At 36.8% G+C, this 19,680-nt stretch overlaps 1 protein-coding gene across 5 annotated transcripts in view; it reads left to right on the top strand.

Moving 5' to 3' along the window:
- LOC134533765 (DNA (cytosine-5)-methyltransferase 1-like) overlaps positions 1-19,680 on the top strand; it is a 104,222-nt gene that overhangs the window by 75,117 nt on the left and 9,425 nt on the right. For 3 of the 5 annotated variants that reach the window (XM_063371418.1, XM_063371427.1, XM_063371410.1), the window contains exons 20-24: positions 3,728-3,930; positions 5,944-6,055; positions 14,955-15,104; positions 16,447-16,610; positions 16,875-17,238. In XM_063371418.1, coding sequence (XP_063227488.1) covers positions 3,728-3,930; positions 5,944-6,055; positions 14,955-15,104; positions 16,447-16,610; positions 16,875-17,238 — 993 coding nt within the window. Of the gene's footprint in view, positions 1-3,727; positions 3,931-5,943; positions 6,056-11,577; positions 14,005-14,954; positions 15,105-16,446; positions 16,611-16,874; positions 17,239-19,680 lie in introns of those variants that run through there. The other 2 variants (XR_010075393.1, XR_010075392.1) reach the window with 2 other exon arrangements.

The following is a 19,680-nucleotide window of genomic DNA, read 5'->3' on the forward strand; positions in this document are numbered from 1 at the left end:
TGACACGTTTACAAACACGTCACGTTATTTATTTTACTATCTGACAAATAGTAGGCACTACCGTATTTATTTCTGAATCGCTAGGACAGTTTTCTTGTATTGTTTCGGTCAGTTGTTGGGGTATCTGTCCGGGAAGGGGGTGGTGATGGTTTGAGTTTAATCCCAAATTTATTTTCAAAAAAGTTTACAGGTTTCTTTAAATAAAAAAAGTATAGTTTTCCAGCGACTATTTCGTTTGAGGCGTACGTGCGTTGCCACACTCCTGCTTTTTTTGTAAGGAATTAAATAGTCGTGCTACACTAGCGCCACCTGTTAGCAACATCCCGAACCAACATGGCCGCCAGCAGACAGCCTGCATCGACAATAGATAGCAGGACAATGCTGCGTCGGCCGCGGGCTGAGATGCTATACTTACGTGGCGTGGTAGGGTATTCCGGTTATTTTGACGCAATCGGTGATCACATCCGTACTTGTGGGGTATCGTTTTAAAGAGAATTCACACATCTGCTTACAGAAATTAAGATTTTGATAATAAAACCTGTTATTTTCCAATTATACAGGTTCAAACACAATTTTTATTTTTTGGGGGCCAAAATCTGTCCAATTCGGTTATAGCGAGGACACAGTTATAGTGAGGATCAAACCCGGAACCGTGACACCTCGCTATAACGGGACTCTAGTGTATTTTGTTTTAGCAACTATCCAGGTAATACGGAAATTTGCGACACCTTAAATGCAAGTGATTTTATGAGAAATGGCTGAGATGGCCTAAAATTTTCAAAACTTCCTTGTAATAAAAGAAAACTGATTATTTCCAGTTAAAATTGGGGACATGACTTTTAAAACATTTAAAAACATTGCAGGGTGTCTACAAATAAAAGAAAACTGAAAATTTCCAGTTAAAATCTGAGACAATATGACTTTTAAAACATTTAAAAACATTGCAGGGTGTCTACTGGTAACAAAAGCCTCGAAAAGGTCCCTAAATAAACAGTGCTGGAACTCACAAAACCTTTATTTCCAGCTGCATTTTTTCTAACCTGCATTTTGTTTTTCACACTTTTTTTTTCTTTCCACAAATGAAACATTAATAGCTTGGAGACTGTCTTCTTAAATCATGCATAAAATAATCTCTGAAAAGTTTTTAGTTTTCTAATTTAAAAATGTAAAGTATCTATGAGGGGGACCCAAAATAAAAACAAAATTTTTGTCATAAAATATTTATTTATAACTTTTTTTTTTTACAAAATTCCTTCAGTCACTTTCAAAGTACTCTTCATTAGATGCGATGCACTTGTCAAGTTTGTTTTTCCACTGTTTAAGCTCCTCTGGAACTCTTCAACTTTGATATCCTCCAGTGCCCTTTGCGAAGCTGTTTTTAGTTTTACCACTTCCACATCATAAAAACGCTTCCCTTTTAGATATTTCTTCATTCTCAGAAACAGTCGCACGGGACTAGCTCTGGCAAATACGGAGGGTGGGGAATGACAGACCACCCCTGAGAGGCCAAATAGTGGTTCACTTGTAAGGCTGTGTGTGCAGGGGCATTGTCGTGATAAAGGAACCAGTCACCTAATCACCAAAGTTCCGGGCATTTCCTCCTCACATCAAACATCCAAAAAGACAATGATCATCATCTTAACATTTGAACTCACTTGTCTTGCTTATTTTGGTCTGGGGGAGTTGGGAGTCTTCCACTGGCTTGATGCTTGCTTGGTTTCTGGGTCATACCTGTTACACCAACTCTCATCACCTATAATAACTTGGGTTAAAAAGATTGGATCACTTTCAATTTTTTTTTTTTAAGTCCTGGCTCAAATTCAATTGAATGTTTTTTTCATCCTGTTTGAGAAGGCGTGGAACAAATTTAGCACCAACACATTTCCTTTGCAAATCCTTAGTCAAAATCTGCTGGCACGAGCTCCATCTCACTCCTGTCTCTTCTGAAATTTCATCAATCGTGAAACGACGATCCTAGTTTTTTTTGGCAGATTTTTCAATGTTTACATCGTTTCGAGATGTTGAAGGGCACTAGAACGAGCATGGTCTTCAACACTCATCTCACCATGTTTAAAGCTCGTAAACCACTCAAAAATTTGTGTGTGGCTCATAGTATCCTCCTTGAAAGCCTGTTGGAGCATTTGATAAGCTTTCGTTGTCAACTTTTATACCAGGAAACAAAATTTCAAACACTCTTTGTTCTTTTAAATCTGCCTTAACGACCTCACAGGTGTAACACAAGAACAGTAAGAGAAAAACAATACTACGATCAAACGTTAAGCTACAAACTGATGCCGTCTGGGTAGCTGTTTAGTGAAGGTATCTACTTACCCCCAACGCCCCAACCAACGGGAGAACACTTTACTATGTCTATGAATGGTAGCACGCTTTCAGTCCAGTTTTTTTTCGGGTCTCCCCTTGTATATTGTATTATGTTTTCATTTGTTTGTTATACATATTTCTAAAAATGGCACTGGCAAAAAATAAGAACATTTTTTTAAAGGTGTAACAATTCACAATTGTGCCTAGCTAAAACGACAATCGCTCCTTGCACATACTTAAACCCTTCAGAAATATTTCATCTGAAGTGGCAGGTAGTTGGGTGTTAAATTCTGTATATGATTATTTAATTATTCAAAACTGTTACTAAAAGAATGTACATAAAAGAGTTCGAACTGAATTTTGAATTTTATTCTTCTTCCGAGGAAAATACATGTCCTTTACACTATTTGCTCAAACATACATTTGCCGATAGCTACTCGCAGACCTGTGCCTTCACGAATTAATGTCCCCAGCGACGTAGCCTAGCTGGGTACCGAATACATGTATCTAAATCCCGGTGGACCATTAGACCACCTGGGCCTGCGCTGAACGTCTGAGGTCTAATTTATAGTTCACTGTGTCTGGAAAATGAAGAAAAACGAAGGTTAAAACCTAATGCAGGATGGCCCTGGCACCCAGATGTAAAAATTATCTGCCCTTAAGGTTTTTGCGAGCTGCTGGACTGCGCAACCTGTCGCTCACCTGTCAACTTTTACGGTTTTGTCGTAATTTGTACGAAAATAATCTGCATTACGGTTGTACGGAAATTCTAAAAACGTTACGCTTTTCAAACTTACGTTTTATTTTGACATTTTTCCTGGTAGTGTAAATGTTTTTACTATCTGATTTTTATTTCTGTTAGAATATTGCAGCTCATCTTGATGTATATTGCAATCTAAACAAGAAAAGGTGAAAAATATTGGAGAGAATAAAATAAAGCTGACCAAGTGGAAAGCATATATAATGTTGTGAATATAATGCGGCGAAAAACTGGGTTTGTAAGGGATAGCCCAATTAATTAGTACCTTTTTTTATTACTAATGTCTATACTATAAATTTAATTACTGCACACAAGAATTCTGTCCAGTTCATTGTAATGACCAAATTATCTGGTTAGTCACATCACTGGGCTTGCCTGTGCGTGTTTGTGTCGTGTTGTCCTGATTTTATTGCTATTGTTGTTGGAGGTGAGGTTTTTTCTGTCTCTCTCTTATAATATTTGTTGTTAGGTGTTTATTAGATCAGTGTTAATACTGATACATTAAAATGGGAAAAGTAAAAAAGTTATTGATTATCAGTCTAAAACTATAGCTGTTGATTGTTAGTTGGCATACTTGCACTCCAGGTAAGGGCTGGCATATAACAAGACAATGTTGCATTCTTTTGTCGATGGGCATTGTTTCAGAACTCCTTGATAGCGTCGTTTCTGTCGTACTGCGACTTCTACCGCCCGAGATTCCTGGTGCTGGAGAATGTTCGGAACTTCGTGGCTTTCCAGCGCAACATGGTCCTGAAGCTGACGCTCAGATGCCTGGTGAAGATGGGGTATCAGTGCACGTTCGGCGTGCTTCAGGCTGGCAACTACGGGGTGCCGCAGACCAGACACAGGTGAGCTCGCTGTGCAGTGGACTAGCGTCCGAGCCACCTCCCGAGACACAGCATTTCTTACTTTCAAGAGGAAAGTACCATATTTACCCGAATATAATGCAGCTCTGAATGTAATGCAACCCCAAAAATTTTTTTTATAAGTTAATGAAAAATACTTTATTGGAAAAAAATCACATTTCAAACACACATAATTTAAAAAATTATTTAAATTGGTAAATTTATACCTATTTACTGACAGCTCTTCTGGTGCCACTTTCTGTCAATAATGTGATTTACATGGCTTTTTTTTTTAAACAGCAAGTGGCAATTTGGAGAAAATACTAATTTTTTTGGCTGAGGTTCAAAAGCAATCATCAGAAAGTAAATAATGCTGCGATATACTGTGGTCGCCTGGGAGGGTGAATGAGGAGGGCACAGGTTGTTCCTTGGCTAGCTGCTAGTGAAGTGACTCCCCCACCCCTTTTGAGGCGTTCCAAAGTGTTATCCTGTCTCATCTGTCATGCCTGCTGACAAACAACTCCCTTCCACCCAACTCTTCCTTTCACCTAGGTTTAGAAAGCCATAAACAAGAGTGGACTAAAGTGGAATACATGAGGCAGTTCATTGACAGATCACGTAGTTTTTCAACTAAGCAGAGGTTCAGGAGGCAGTAGTTAACAGTGGTCTATAAGTGGCTTAAGTGATGCAGTTACGAGGCAGAGCGTGTTGTTTTTCAACTAAGCTGTTCATATCGCTCTAAATTCAAATCTTCCAGCTATCAAGGTACAAGTTTGTGATTATAATGCGACCCTCACTTTCAGGTTTAGCAGCTTTGGTAAAAACCATCATATTACTGTATGTATATTCAGGTAAATACGGTATGAATAGCACATTTTAACATGGTTCTGAATTATAATCTTTGTGTAAGAGGTTTTTTTTTTTTTTCCCCCTTTTGTGGTTTTGCAGAGAATAATTTTCATAAATTAAAGATTTGTATTAAGTGTAGTCCAGAAACCAACTGATCACTTCATAATCGTCGATAGTTGCATGACTTGTCTGCCGAGTCGTTGGTTCATTTTATGCAGGTGTGTGTGTATGAATCCTGGGTGCCATGTCGCCATGATTTCTAAATTTTCCTTGTTGATGACTAACTTCTGCCAAGATACTAAGATATATAGCAAAACCCCTTATTTATACTTTTCAGGGGGTATGGAGAAAAAAGTTTAAATCGCAGGAAAGAGAAAATTTCAGGAAAAATTCTAAAACTTATACTTAATGTATATAGATATATACCTCATTTCGGGTATCTATTCCTTCATCAAAAATACTTTAACTTTACATCAAAGAAATTTTTAATTTATATTAGCCTACTAATATACCAACAATACTCAAGCAATGCCCTAAATAAACCACACAAAAATTTTAACTTATTATTGAATAGGTACATTAATTCTTACTTTTACATTTAACAGAAGAAAAAAATTCCTGACATAGTGTCAGAATTTGCACAACAGCCTGTTTTCAAAATTTTGAAAAACATGCATTTTATGCAGTACCTAATCGTTATGTGTTCAAATTTAACTATACTTCATAAGTTAAACGCACTATTACAAATATTGATTCTAAAAATTTTGTTTTTTATTTACAAGCTGTGGCAGTTAATTAATTTGCTTAATGTTTCCTATTTTTTTTATTTAATGTATGGTATGCATGATATGCTGATCAAAAACACACTCAAGTGGTCAAAGTTGTATGTATGGATTTTTTGTAAAGTTGCAAAATATTTAAGTGATCTTCGACTTTGTCTGTGTTGAAGACTGAGATCTTCATCTTTGACTTGGATTCTGATTGAAAAAAGGGTCTTTGCACACCCCTAATATTGCAAGCACTGTACCTGTATGACAGTGTGGAAACCCTAGTCTGATGTGCAGATATCTTAAGAGGTGCCAACCAACATCAAACAGCATTCAAAATATTTTACATTAGCTTATGTTCGGCATCATTTTGTTTTTATAACGACTGTACTGTCCGCAGAGTGATAATACTTGCAGCGGCTCCAGGAGAGGTTCTTCCGAAGTATCCAGAAGCAACTCACGTGTTCAGTCCGAGGGCGTGTAAGCTGACAGTCGTGGTTGATGATAAGAAGGTGAATATTCTAGTTTCTTTCTTCATGCGTTTGGACCTTGTAATTGTTTCTTAAGTTTTGAATCGCTGAAAACATTAAGGCGTTTGTCGCGTTACAGGTCATTAGTTTATGTGTATGTTTAAATGTTTTTTGAGTGTAAATTATATATGTATTGCATGGTTTTTATTGCATAAGTCAATGCCAAAGTTGCATTTATTGAAATTTTTAATAAATACAGGTATAATAATCAAATGTATTACAGAACTAAAATGTTGTAGGTTTAAAGGCAATAAATATACTGCCTTCTTTCTCCTTGATATGTTTTGAACTTAATTCAGAAATTTTTTCTTGTTTTCACTTAGCTGTCAAAATTCCCACATTTCAAGTTAGTTTCTGTAAGATTAATGAAAATGCACAGTTGATGAAGTGAAGTAAGTCTGGCTTAGTATTTCCCTACATAAAAAGTATTTTATCTTAAACAATTTTTACTTTGAGTTTAGAGATTTAGTTATAAATTGAATTAATATGTTTGTGATTTTTCAAGCTGCTAGACATTACTGGTGGAAATCATTGAAAATTCTGTCCTAAACATCTTGGTAAGTTTCTGTAGTTTATAAAAATGGCTTTTACAGTAATTTTTAGTGTGGATAACATTTTCACTGGCTAATTTGATCTTAATTTTACTTTTATCTCTACATTTGCATTATATTACCTGTTAAAAATAAATGTTAATGTTTCATAACTAAATCCATAACACTTTTTTTATGTGTTATTTAAAATTGTGATGATGTTTTTAATTTTATATTACAAATTATATAATAATTGTTACTGCATTTTTGAGAATTAATATAACTAATGATGGAACAATTCCACATTTTTTCAATTCTGATTCCTGAGTTTCCCCCAATTTCAGGTTTGATTCAGATTCCAAGACCAAATTTCACTTCCTTTCTGAATGAAATTATGGGAATTCAAGCAGAAAGCAAATCTAAAGAATTACACTTAAAAGTCTTAAAGTATATACATTTTCTGACCTAAAATGAGTATGGTGACTCCAAATGTATTTCCTTTTGTAGAAAGGTTTTGTACTCTTTTACTTGCACAATTTAGCTACATTCCTCTGAATTTAATTTCCAAATATGACAGAGTTAGGTGCACAATAAATTAAACAAAAAAAATTACAATTTAAAAATTGCAACTATTAATTGAAGTATTTCTGTTACCTCCTTCCCCCTGCCAAACAGCAACACATTATCAGCAACTAATAATGAATTAAACATGTTTAACCTACAACTTATAAATTATTTTAGTATCTGTTTAGCTACACAGTTCACCATCAACAAATATGTGCAAAATACATAAGGACATGATTTTATGGTTTTATTTTTACATCAGTTTCATTTTTAAAATAGGAGATTTTAGTGTTATTAAAGTTTTTATTTTTATCATTTTTTTTTCTTCATAAAATGTGTTTTTACAAATACGAAACAAAAATATTTCTTAGGAGTTATTTCATCAAAATAGTCTCATTTTGACTGACACATCATGCACTTTTACAATAATTTGTAATAAGCATGTCTCTGAAAGAACAACTCAGAAAAATAAAAATAAATCAGCATAATTTTTAGTATTTGAAAAATGTGTTAAAAACATTTTTGTAAAATATGTTACTAATATAGATGCAAATAAAAAAAAATTATTAATTGTTTCCATTCCATTTACCTAAGTCATGCTAAATAATTACATTCATATTATTTACAATAATATAAAAAAAACTTTATTGTTGTTAAAGTTAAGTTATGTTAAATTGCTAATTTGTTTAATGTTTTTATTAATTTCGGTGCTAAATGATGTATTATCTACCATTTTGGTGTTATGTTTTTCATTGACGTGCCTTGGGGTGTTATTTAGTTTTATCTCTATTCACCATATAACATTGTTCCTAAAAATACATCATTAAAACAAATTAAATCCATAATTTAGAAATTTCTTGTGAAATCCTCTCTCCTGCTGTGATGTTAAACAGTCCTGATTGTTGTGTTTCACTTTATTTAAATCCATGAATGTTAAAATTTACATTAAAACTAGAGCTGGGTGGAACAGGGAATTTTAGTTCCGGAAAATTTAGGGTTGGAAAAAGTTATTCCCATAGGAAACGGGACAGGATCTGGAATTATTTGAGGTTACATTTTTTTAAATATTTCCATACTGTTTTAAAAGAAAAATGTTGTCTTTTTTTTTTTTGTACAGGCCCAAATCTAGCTACAGGCCCAAATCTAGTAATTATAGATTGATATAGGCAGGTAATTTTTAAGGACCAGAAATTATCATGAAATAAGGGTAACCATATTTAATTTTATTAGAGATGGACGAGTTGAGGTTTTTTGGCGTCGAGTCGAGCCGAGTTTAGCAATTCATATTTCGAGTCGAGTCGAGTTGAGTTCCAGTCACAAAAAGTCGAGTCGAGTTCCAGTCACAAAATTTTTGAAGAGGTCGAGTCAGTTCGAGTTACATAATTTTATAATTTTTTGCGTCGAATATGATAAATAAAATATTACTACACCCATTGATATAAAAATTGTGTATCCAAGATGCATCTGCATTATTTAAATATTTTAAATGATTAATTAGCAAATCATTATGTTATTTAAATATTTTAAATGATTAATTAAAATCATTATGTTATTTAAATATAAAGAACTAAGCTTTATTTCAACATGATTTCACAGTATCTTTAATGTAGCTATCCTAACCAAATCAACCGTCCACAATGTTTTAAAGTATTTATAATGTAGCTAACCTAACCTAATTGACCATAGTTATCATGAGTTGTCCAAAATAAACATTCACGGACACACTGCAAACGAAAAATATGGCAGCGTACAAATAAATACTGTTGCCTTGTTTATAGTACTTATTTCCTTTTATCAACACCGCCATATTTATTTACAATGGACAAAAAAAAAACGAAGATGTACGATCGGGAGTTTGGCTCTTTCGTCCATAGAGTAAGTCTGTGAAAAGAAGGCTTCCCGAGTTACGTAACTTTTTTTTTCCGATCCACTGGCAGATCCCCACATGAACAAACAGCTCAAGGGATATAGGCCTTGTCACATTGTCACATTCTCAATGTAAATACACTTTCCGCGGCAAGATTATTCGCCCGGAACTTGTTACAACTACAAGATTATGAATATGTTTTTAAATAAATATTTCATGCATTTGATTTGGCGATCAGTAACTGATTGCCAAATAAAATGCATGAGCGTTGTTATTATTATATTTAGGGATGGGTCTTACCGATTCTCCGATTCCACGATTCCGCCGATTCTGCTACGAATCGGGATCGTCGATTCGTTTTCAAGAATCGGCTTAGTATTTTACTATGAGGCCTACGAAAATTTTGTGTTTTGTTTTTTCTTGGTACTTATCAAGAAATACATTAAAAAATTCACGCCCTATTTTTAACATAATTGCAATATTCCATTCATCTTTATTTGTTTCCATATTTTTATCCAAATTTTTATATGAAAAAATGCCGCGCACGCGATGAACACGTCCAAGTAGGCCACAAAGCAACAAGTCTACTGGTCAGATCCATCAGTAACGATGAAAACACTCGAATCGTCAATGATTGTGCAACCTAACAGTGGCAAAAGGTTCTTTAATATGACTGAACATGTTGCCGTAACGTCTGTAAAACAGCGTTGTGATTTACCACGGTAATTACAAACAAAAACATTTACTTAACAAGGTGGCCATTACATCAACAAATGCATAACGCAATCAATAACTAGCATCACTAGTGCTACTTTTACGCAGGCTGCCGCAAAAGTGATTATCATAGTGGCCAACGTAGTGGAATTATGCTATTTTCGGTGAAATTTAGCCAAAAAAAATTTTTACTGGACGGGCAGGAAATCATTATTATTACTTAATTGTCCAATTCCAATCCCCCTCTTTTTATATTTAGCATAGATTTAGTAAACATTTAATAATGATTCGACGGATTTTCAAAACTGGAGTTGGCTACTCTGGTCACGTTTTTCAGTTCAACTTTTGTTTCCAAACAATGAACATAACCGTGTTTTGTTCACTTTTTTCGAAAATACTGAAGTAGTTCCGCACAAACGGTAAAATACGGTTCTTAAATTTTTCACCACGATTTACTGTTTCCTATCTATTCGAGCTTTTTTTTTTTTTTTTTTTTTTATCTTTCCACTACGCCTACGAATATTGCTTCTTGGACTTGCTTTTTTTGCTGATACAAGATTTTGTTTTTGCCTTTTTTTTTGTACGCCTACTCACGCAATGAGCTATAAAGGACAACCAGTTTTTCTGTTTACATGAGAAATTTATTATTGTTGTGAGTTTTAATCAAATTAAAAAATGTCGGAGGTTTGGAACCATTTTACAGTTTGCCAAGACGATGAGAAATTTGCAAGGTGTAACTACTGCAGAGCTAAAATATCCCGAGGTCATTCAAAAACTACGTCAAACCTAATGAAACATTTTCGGAACCAGCATAAACTACTTGCGGCTGCAGCAACAAAAAAATTCAAAGTGGATTCATCTGAATTCGATGATCCGAGTGTGGTTAGGCCTAGCTACAGTCTGCCTGATATTTCAGTCCAAGGCCCATCACACCAATGCCAAGCAGCTGATATACCAATTCCCGGACCATCACACCAAGACCAAACACCTGAAACTGAAATGTCTTGTTCTGATTCTCTGTGTGTACAGACAGCTGTAACTAATGAACTTATTAGACCTAAAAACTTGACTGTTTTTTCATCAAATACATTTCCAAAAAGTGTTAAATGTGTACAAAGTACTCTCCCAGCAATATTTGATGCTAGGATGAAATTTAAGCCTGGCGACCATAGAGCAGCTGACATCACTCGTCTGATTGGAGAGATGATTTGCTTGGACAATCAGCCTTTGTGTATTGTTGAAAACAAAGGGTTTCACCAACTGATTTCAAAGTTAGAACCTAGGTACACAATTCCCACTAGGAAAACATTTTCTCAGAAAATCATTCCAGAAATGTACGAGAAAGTGAGGGATAAAGTTGTTTCACAGTTGAAAGTGGTTGAGTTCATTGGTGTAACAACTGACATGTGGTCTTCTTCATCGAATGATGATTACATGAGCTTGACACTTCATTACATGGACACATGTTTCAACCTTCAACATGTGTGTTTGGAGGTCATCCCTTTCAGTGAAATAAGTCACACAGCAGAACATATTTGTGATTTCATTACAAAAACTCTGGTAAAATGGGGATTGAGAGAAAAGGTTGTTGCTATTGTATCTGACAATGCAAGAAATGTACAAGCTGGTCTTGAAATGTCACAGTTTCAACACACTTCATGCTTTGCACATTCCATTCAACTTGTCTTGAAAAATGGGGTTTTCTCTAACAAAGTCATAACAAATTTGGCTGCAATATGCAGAAGGATTGTTGGAAATTTCAAACATTCTTCGAAAGCCAACAAAATCCTGCGCAAGTGTCAGGAAACAGTGGGTGTTCCACATCATAGGTTAATTCAAGACGAGCCTACGAGATGGAATGCGACACTCCACATGTTTAAAAGATTGCAAGAACAAAAGCTTGCAATTCTTCTGGCAGCAGGAGAGCTGAAACTACCAAATGAACTGACCGCTGCTCAGTGGAATTTACTGGACAATGCCATTGCAGTTCTACAAGTGTTTGAGTCTGCGACACTGCAAGTGAGCTCAGCCAGTGCACGTGTTTCTGAGGTATGATTTCTTGGTGCCATTGATTAATTTTATTGCTGTATGCTATTATTTATAAGTGACTATAATTTGGGTTTTTATTTACTTGTCTAGGTAATCCCATTGCTGCAAATAGTTGATTATGAACTTAGCAAACCAGCTCCTGTAGGTTCAGGCCTACAAGGCATGAAAAATGATCTCCAGGCATCATTAAAACTTCGTTTTGAAGATGTTTACAAGCACCCTATTTACCAGATTGCCACATTACTCGACCCAAGATTTAAGGAAGTCCCATTTAAAGACAAAGATGATTTGGCTATGGCAAAATCACATCTTCTGGTGGAAGCAAACAAAGTTTTTCAAAGCACGGTATGTAATGATAAATTATATTTTTTATTCACACATTCTAACTTATTACATAAATTCTTACACACACAGCTATTTGTAAATAATTTTTATTTCAAATGTTTTAGGCAGAGGAAAGTTCCCATTTCGAGACCAGTGATAAATCAGGAATTCCAACAGAAATTTGGTCACAGTACAGCAGCTTATTTGGCCAAGCTGAAAGAACCTCTCCCTCGCAAACAGCTGAAAATGAGTGTGATACCTACTTCGCAGAAAAAGTGTCACCCAGCACGTCTGTTGCAGAGTACTGGAATTCAAGAAAAAACTTTCCAACTTTGCAGTTGCTAGCAAAGAAATACTTGTGCATTCCCTCTTCAACTGTTTTTAGTGAAAGACTTTTCAGCACGGCTGGAAACATATGTGATGTTAAACGTAGCAGGCTTGATCCTGAGCGTGTGAAAATGTTGATTTTTTTAAACAAAAATTTGTAAACTGTTTTGTCCACTGTATACTTTTTTAATTTTCTTTTTGCATGTTACGAAAACATCTTAAACTCAGATTTAACAAATTAAATATAATAGTATTATGCATTAAACTTAAATGAAAAAGTTATTTAACTTAACTTTTCTTTGGATACACAATAAAATAAATATAGCTTAATAGTGACTTGTGAAGCTGTAAAATTACAGAATCTTCAATAATGGGGAATTTCAATATGGAATCGGAATCGTAACTGGAATCGAAAGAAATTCTAGAACTGGGATCGGAATCGAGGAAACATGGAATCGACCCATCCCTAATTATATTTTAATCAAACAAAAAGAAAGTAATTTTATCCTAAACGTTATTGACACGCAGCGCTGCGTAGCGGATCACAGCTAAATTTAGTTCCAAAATGCAAGGCTGGTTGGCCTAACACGCAGCCATTTTCACGCATCACGGCTTGGTGTTATTCACTAAATATTACAATATAATTATTTTATGTTTTTATGTTTAGGTTACGGAAATCTCTTGTTTATACGAGTTATTATAAACGGGGCACGATAAACATGATGATTATTAATATATGTGCGTTTTGCAACAAATTTTTCTTCAGTGAAAATCCATTGACGTATTTTGTAAACAAATGCGGTACCGTATTTGAAGTAAACACAGTATGAAAAACAAAATGAAAACAGTGCACGCTGTTTTCCAAGTATTTTTTTTATATAAAATGGTCATGTGACATAATTTTGTCCTATAAACTGTCGCCACTATCGACAAAATCACGTTACGACGTCACGTTCATAAATGAAGGTAGGCCTAGGTTTGGTTGCACTTGTACCTATTATAGCGCCGTAGCACGGTAGCGGGCAAGGTTAGGTTTGCACGGGATTTGTTTTGTTTAAAGGTCATTATCATTTCTTGCTGTATTAATGATTTGGCGAAAACGTTAAGACAACCTATAATAAAGTGCTATAATGTCACGATGCTGGTACTTAACTCGAAACGTGTTTCGAGTCTCGAACTTGATAAAATATGTGACTCGGTTTTCGAGTCGAGTCAATCTGACCCAACTCGGCTCGGCTCGACTCAACTCGATAAACCAAGACTCGACCCATCTCTAAATTTTATGATAACTGCAAAATTAAAACAAAAAAACAATTGGAAAAACAGTGATGAATATAGCGCACATTTAACTCAAATTACTCACTCGTGTTAGTTATGTACGATGGCCACACACCTATTTAGCAATTTACAAACATATTTACAACAAATTTCCACTCAATTCTGGCAATTCTTTTTTTGGATGTTTATTTTGCTTTCCAGGCGTAAGATAGATGGATAAAGCAAGTAAGCTGCTACTGTGTGAACGTGGTAGTAGATGGATTATAACTATGAATTTAAACATTGTTTCAAGTATTGTTTTCACATTTTGTAGCATAACAGTTCCACTGTTTTTGTTTACGTAGTTTATGGTTACCAAGCCAAACGTTGTTTATTTATTTCTGATAGTGGTGCATGATATGAAACAAACAAATAACTGTTTTTTGTGGTTTGCATCATATCTAATATTCGTATTTTCAATTATGAATAATTTTTTTTCGTGAAAGTAGTGAAATTAGCAATTTTTTTAAAGTAATGTCATGAGTGGGAAAATGGGTTCGTAAGGATAGCCCAATTAATTTTTATACAGTTTTATTTACAATTAATATTTACATTCAGAAATCACTAAATATCTGTTAAGTCCACAGCTCACACTCCGCAATGGAGCTAGGCTTAACAGTGGTTCGCCCCTTACCTCACACCTGTCTTCACACACAGAATCGCATCACTCGTTCACACACGCATGGACCTGTCGCTTCGCAAACGTGCCTTTTGCCGGACACGCATTTCATTCTCTCGCCTGTTGGAACTCCTAAGGAAGCCAGGGTCAACGCTTTTATACCAGTTTGCCGTATTTCTGGAACAGACTGGAGTGGTTGTGATGCGTCGCGTCATCCCAGCCGACCCGACGCTCGAAATATACAGAATAGACATGCTTATTCATGCCATCCCATGCGACAGTCTCTGTAACCTCAGTGGAATTTCCAGGCCACTCAGGGATAGATACCACAGCGCCGAGGAAGGATGATGCGGGGGCAGGGGAGGTGACAAGGCCGGGCTGCTATAATAATCCCCGAAAATATGCGTGTGACGTCAGTGGCAGTGCGGGGCCGCCATTGCCTCCTATGGGTGTAACACTACTATACCTATGTTTTATTGTATGAATAAAGCGAGTGTAAACTGCAAGTATACGTACACTGGTTCACTTAAACTGGGTTTGAAGGAAGCGGTTTGTGCGTGGTGATTACAGTACGAGTCGAACTGCAAATGGCTGACGAGTGCACCCTTCAGAACCATCACGGTTCAAGATGCCATCTCAGATCTGCCTCCCATCAGGAATGGTGACCAGGTTCTGGAGATGAAGTATGGTGGGGAACCTGAGTCTCATTTCCAGATGAAGGTATGTACATTTTTCTTTTTATCGTAAGCATCAACGTGCTTGTTAACCAAGTGATTTAAAACTTTTTTTTTGTTTTGTTTTACTTTATTCTAGTGATGTGCGAGTCTCGGCATCATCGAGAACGAGTCGAGACAGAAATTTTCTCGATCTCGTCTCGAGATAATTTTTTTGGCTCGGAATTTTCGAGAATTTTGTAAAAAAGAAATAGGTTAGGTAATATAATATATTGAGGCAGCATTTTGCGTTGCGTGTTGAAATAATTAACATATCTTCAACGTAACGTAGATCGAATAAAATAAAATATACTTGTTACGATAGTATACACGATAAATTATTAAAAAGTTAAAAATGAACAACTTCCGTTCACAAGTCACTACATGAAACGGTAAACGTAAACAATGAATTGTGCTGTGGTTATCACATTAAATTACAGAAGAAAATGATTATTTTCCGTTAATAAAACCAACATTAAAGTAAAAAATAAATCATTTTCGGTATCAATATCAAGTATCAACGTAAAACGGTACGGTAAAAAATAAAAATATAAACATGACTGCAGAATTCTTCCGCGATTGCATTTTGTTTTATGGCCTTAGGTTATACACACGGCCAGCAGTATATAACAAGCAACATGATGTTTAAATTGCGGTCCGTATCGATAGTGACATATCGATAGTGGTGAATGTTCAGACTTTCATGATTAAGTACCGTCCATGGCTCAAGGAAACTGTATAGACTATGGAGTCAATAACGTATGTTTACATACGACAGTAGGCAAATAAACTGTTGAGTGTAAAGGTAAAGTTGTAATTGCAATTGCAATTGTGGATACTTGATAAAATTATTGAATAATTATGTATGTTTGTCAGATTATTGAGTTTTACTTTTTTGGATCATATTATCCTGTTAACTAAAGTACAGATTTCTCGATCTCGACTCGATTCTCGAGAATTTTTAAATTGCTTTCTCGATCTCGTCTCGAATTCAAAAAAGTCTTTCTCGCACATGCCTACTTTATTCTTGCACAAATTTATGCTTTCACGTTTCAGTTTTCACTAAAAATTTAAAACAAATAAAGCAATATTGCTTAGTAATGATACAATGTTGTATGGACTGCAAATATATATCAGTTTATTAAATGTCTCACTGATCACTAAACTTTCACTCCGTTTTGTTTTTAACATATTTTTCAACTCGTGGAGCTATGGTTGTTGACCAATTAGATCAATTCCCTGCCATCAGTGTGATCCGTGTTAGATTCCCCGCAGAATCAAAGTGGATGTTGGCGAACGTGGCTACTGTTTTGTATTAGGTGGTAATGTGAAGCTGCGAATGTTTTCAGATGAGAACGGGCTGCAATGGAGTGTTGCGCGACCACATATGCAAGGAGATGACTCCACTTATTGCAGCTCGCATGGCCCATATTCCCATCACTCGAGGCTCGGACTGGCGCGACCTCCCGAACATCGTAGTACGTCTTAGTGATGGCACCTACACCAACAAGTTGTGAGTTCTTTATGTAAAGCTTTTGTTTTTAGCACTGCTGCGAAAGATTTTTTTTTTGGCACATTTGGGATCATTGCTATTCCGGATTAGCGATTTTGCTAGATTATTCAAAAACAACATGTATATTTTTTAGCAGGAATACCAAATGTGAAAATGTGAATTACGAAATGTAACCCACTAGAAAACGGGAAACGTTGTTCTGGAATGATGACCAACGGTGGGTTTGTGGAGCTGTGCCGAGCGGTGACGGCGGTGTGTCGGCAGAGTGTACACGTACGACGACAAGAAGAACGGACGAGCGGCGAGTGGGGCCCTGCGCGGGGTCTGCGCGTGCGCGACGGGCCCCGGGAAGCGCTGCAGCGCCGTGGACAAGCAGAACTACACGCTGATCCCGTGGTGCCTGCCCCACACGGGCAACCGCCACAACCACTGGTCCAACCTGTACGGCCGCCTGCAGTGGGACGGCTTCTTCAGCACCACCATCACCAACCCCGACCCGCTGGGCAAGCAGGGGCGTGTGCTGCACCCCGACCAGCACCGCGTGGTGAGCGTGCGGGAATGCGCCCGCTCCCAGGGCTTCCCCGACTACTACCGCTTCCACGGCAACATGCTGCACAAGCATCGGCAGGTAAGCCCCGCTCCTCGGTGTCGTGGCGCCGTGGCAGGCACAGTGGCTACCCACTGGACCCGCGGTTCAGAGGTCGCAAGCTCAACATGTGCTCATGTTCATTCATTTAGATACAGTGAAATCTCATAATAAAAACTCTCATTAATACAAAGTGTTTTCACATTCCATAGAAATTACGAAGGAGATACAGTGCCTAGTAATACAAAGTTATTTTTGTTCGAAGGGTAAATAATTACATTCAGTAAAGAATGATTAATAAACATCTATCAGATTAATGTAAAGAAACAATGTGAAGTTTCAACTAAAATAATACTGAGGTCATTTCTTTCTATAAAATTCTACAACAAAATGTTAAATTTCAGATGCAAAATTCTAATTAATAAATTTCAAAATGCTCTTTACATGTACCTCTACTGAATACAGTAGAATCCCGCTGATGCGACCCCCCTCTGATGTGTCCATTCCGTTTATACGACCGTTTTTTGAGAAACCGTGAAAAATTTGAGCAGAGAAAGTCGAAAATTTGAGCAGAGAAAGTCGAAAATTTGAGTTAAATCGGCTGAAAAACAAGTCTGTTACACTTTGTTTGGCGCTGTGTGTTCGCATTTATCTTGGCGAGCACTGTACTGTAAGCAGGCAGGCATTATAAAGACGGCTAAAAATAGATACCACTCCTCTAGACTGTCTACGCTAGCTAATACTGGTAAACTGCGCGCGTCTATTGCTGTTCTGGTCCTGTGCCTTTGTCTTGCGACTGGTTAGTGTGTTCTTGCTCACTTGTGGATACGCTACTCTCGCTTGTTGATTCGGATTACTTTTGGTTTTTATTAGTGATTGTTGACGACTTATTAAGCTTTGTTTCTTGGACGCCGATTTGGTTACACTACTGGTTTGGTTTTGTGAATAATTGTTGACGACACACACATTTGATTTTGGATTTTGATTTGGTAACATTGTTGGCTTGATTCTATGAACGATTGTTGACGACACACGCAGTTTTACAGTTGGATACATACACGTGAATGCCGCTCGAGCAGTGTCTAGCCGAGCTTGGCGCGTCCACTAGCGCACGAAAAGCCGTCTCAGCTCTCATGTTATCTTACCCGCCCGCACGAAAAGCCGCTGTGGTAGCTTCTGCGAGAGCATAAGAAACTCGTCCGGCCAGGCTGGCGGTAGCAGCGGCTTGACGTCATACGTGACGTGACGCTTACCTCTCCATCCCCTGCTAATTCTTCAAGGCTCATCCCTCCCAGAGCCACAAACCATGTAAACCCTCCCCCCCCCCCCCCCTTTTTCCAACTAACATTTCAACACATTCCCTCCCTTATCACAACCTTCAACTGTCAGCATCCTCCTCCCCTCCCACACCACGTGCGACAAAAGCCAGGTTGTATAGTCCATTCTCGGTAAAATAAATATTTTTATGGGCTTATACGACTGTCCTTTGCCGTTAATAAATACTTTATAAGTTATTATGATACAATTTATTTATTAGTCACACAGCAGTTTCTGCTTAAATCATTAATACCTCGAATTTTATTGAACAGAAAAATTTAGCAGGGCCGTAAATATATTTATTTTACTGCTTAGTTACTTTTCCATCTGCATTACAACATGTTTTTTCTCTTCTTTTTTTTTACGCTGTGAAGGGACTTGGAAAAGATAATTGCTTGAGCTGTCAAAATAAACATCGCTGATGGCAAGGGCGGGAGCGCATCCTGTCGGTCTGTCGCTGTGATTATCTACTCCAAAAACATGTCACAGCATTTCAGGATAGCATTGTTCTTATATCTTTCGTTTATAGCCGAATATTTTCTACCTGTTCCACACAAGTTCCTTCGCCACGTTTTGAACGAAAATAACCACCAGCCGGCTAGCATAGCCGAACTCGCGTGACGCAAATTCATTCACTTAGCGTGAGTATTTATCGGAACCCATTGTTTGGGGTATGCGAGTCCGAGGTGTAATATGAATTATATGAATTAAAATTTTGTCTTTTTATTACCATAGACTATTTGAATATGAAATCTATGCGAACAAAGGTGATTTTTTTTTATGTATTTGGATATATTTAAGGAGAGGGAGGGGGGGGTGTAAAAATAGGCCCAAATTCTCTATTGCGACCATTCCGTTTATAAGTCCGTTTTTCCGGAAACTTTGAGGGGTTGCATCAGCGGGATTCTACTGTATTTTGAAATTTAAAATGGTGAAAATGGAGTGCCGTATGCCTAGGGACCCCAGAAAATGGTAAATAAAACTGGCTCATTTCGGTGTAAAAAAATGATAAAAGCGGTGCAAAAAATCTGTATAAAAATAAGCAAGCGGTGCAAAAAATCGGTGTTAAAATAAGCAATCGGTAGAGACCCCAAAATGGTGAAAAAATTATGCCATTGGCGGTGTAAAAAAAACCTCATAGCGGATAGGCACTACAAAGTAGCAGAC

The sequence above is a fragment of the Bacillus rossius genome, chromosome 1, assembly GCF_032445375.1.
Source record: "Bacillus rossius redtenbacheri isolate Brsri chromosome 1, Brsri_v3, whole genome shotgun sequence".
Lineage (NCBI taxonomy): Eukaryota > Metazoa > Arthropoda > Insecta > Phasmatodea > Bacillidae > Bacillus > Bacillus rossius.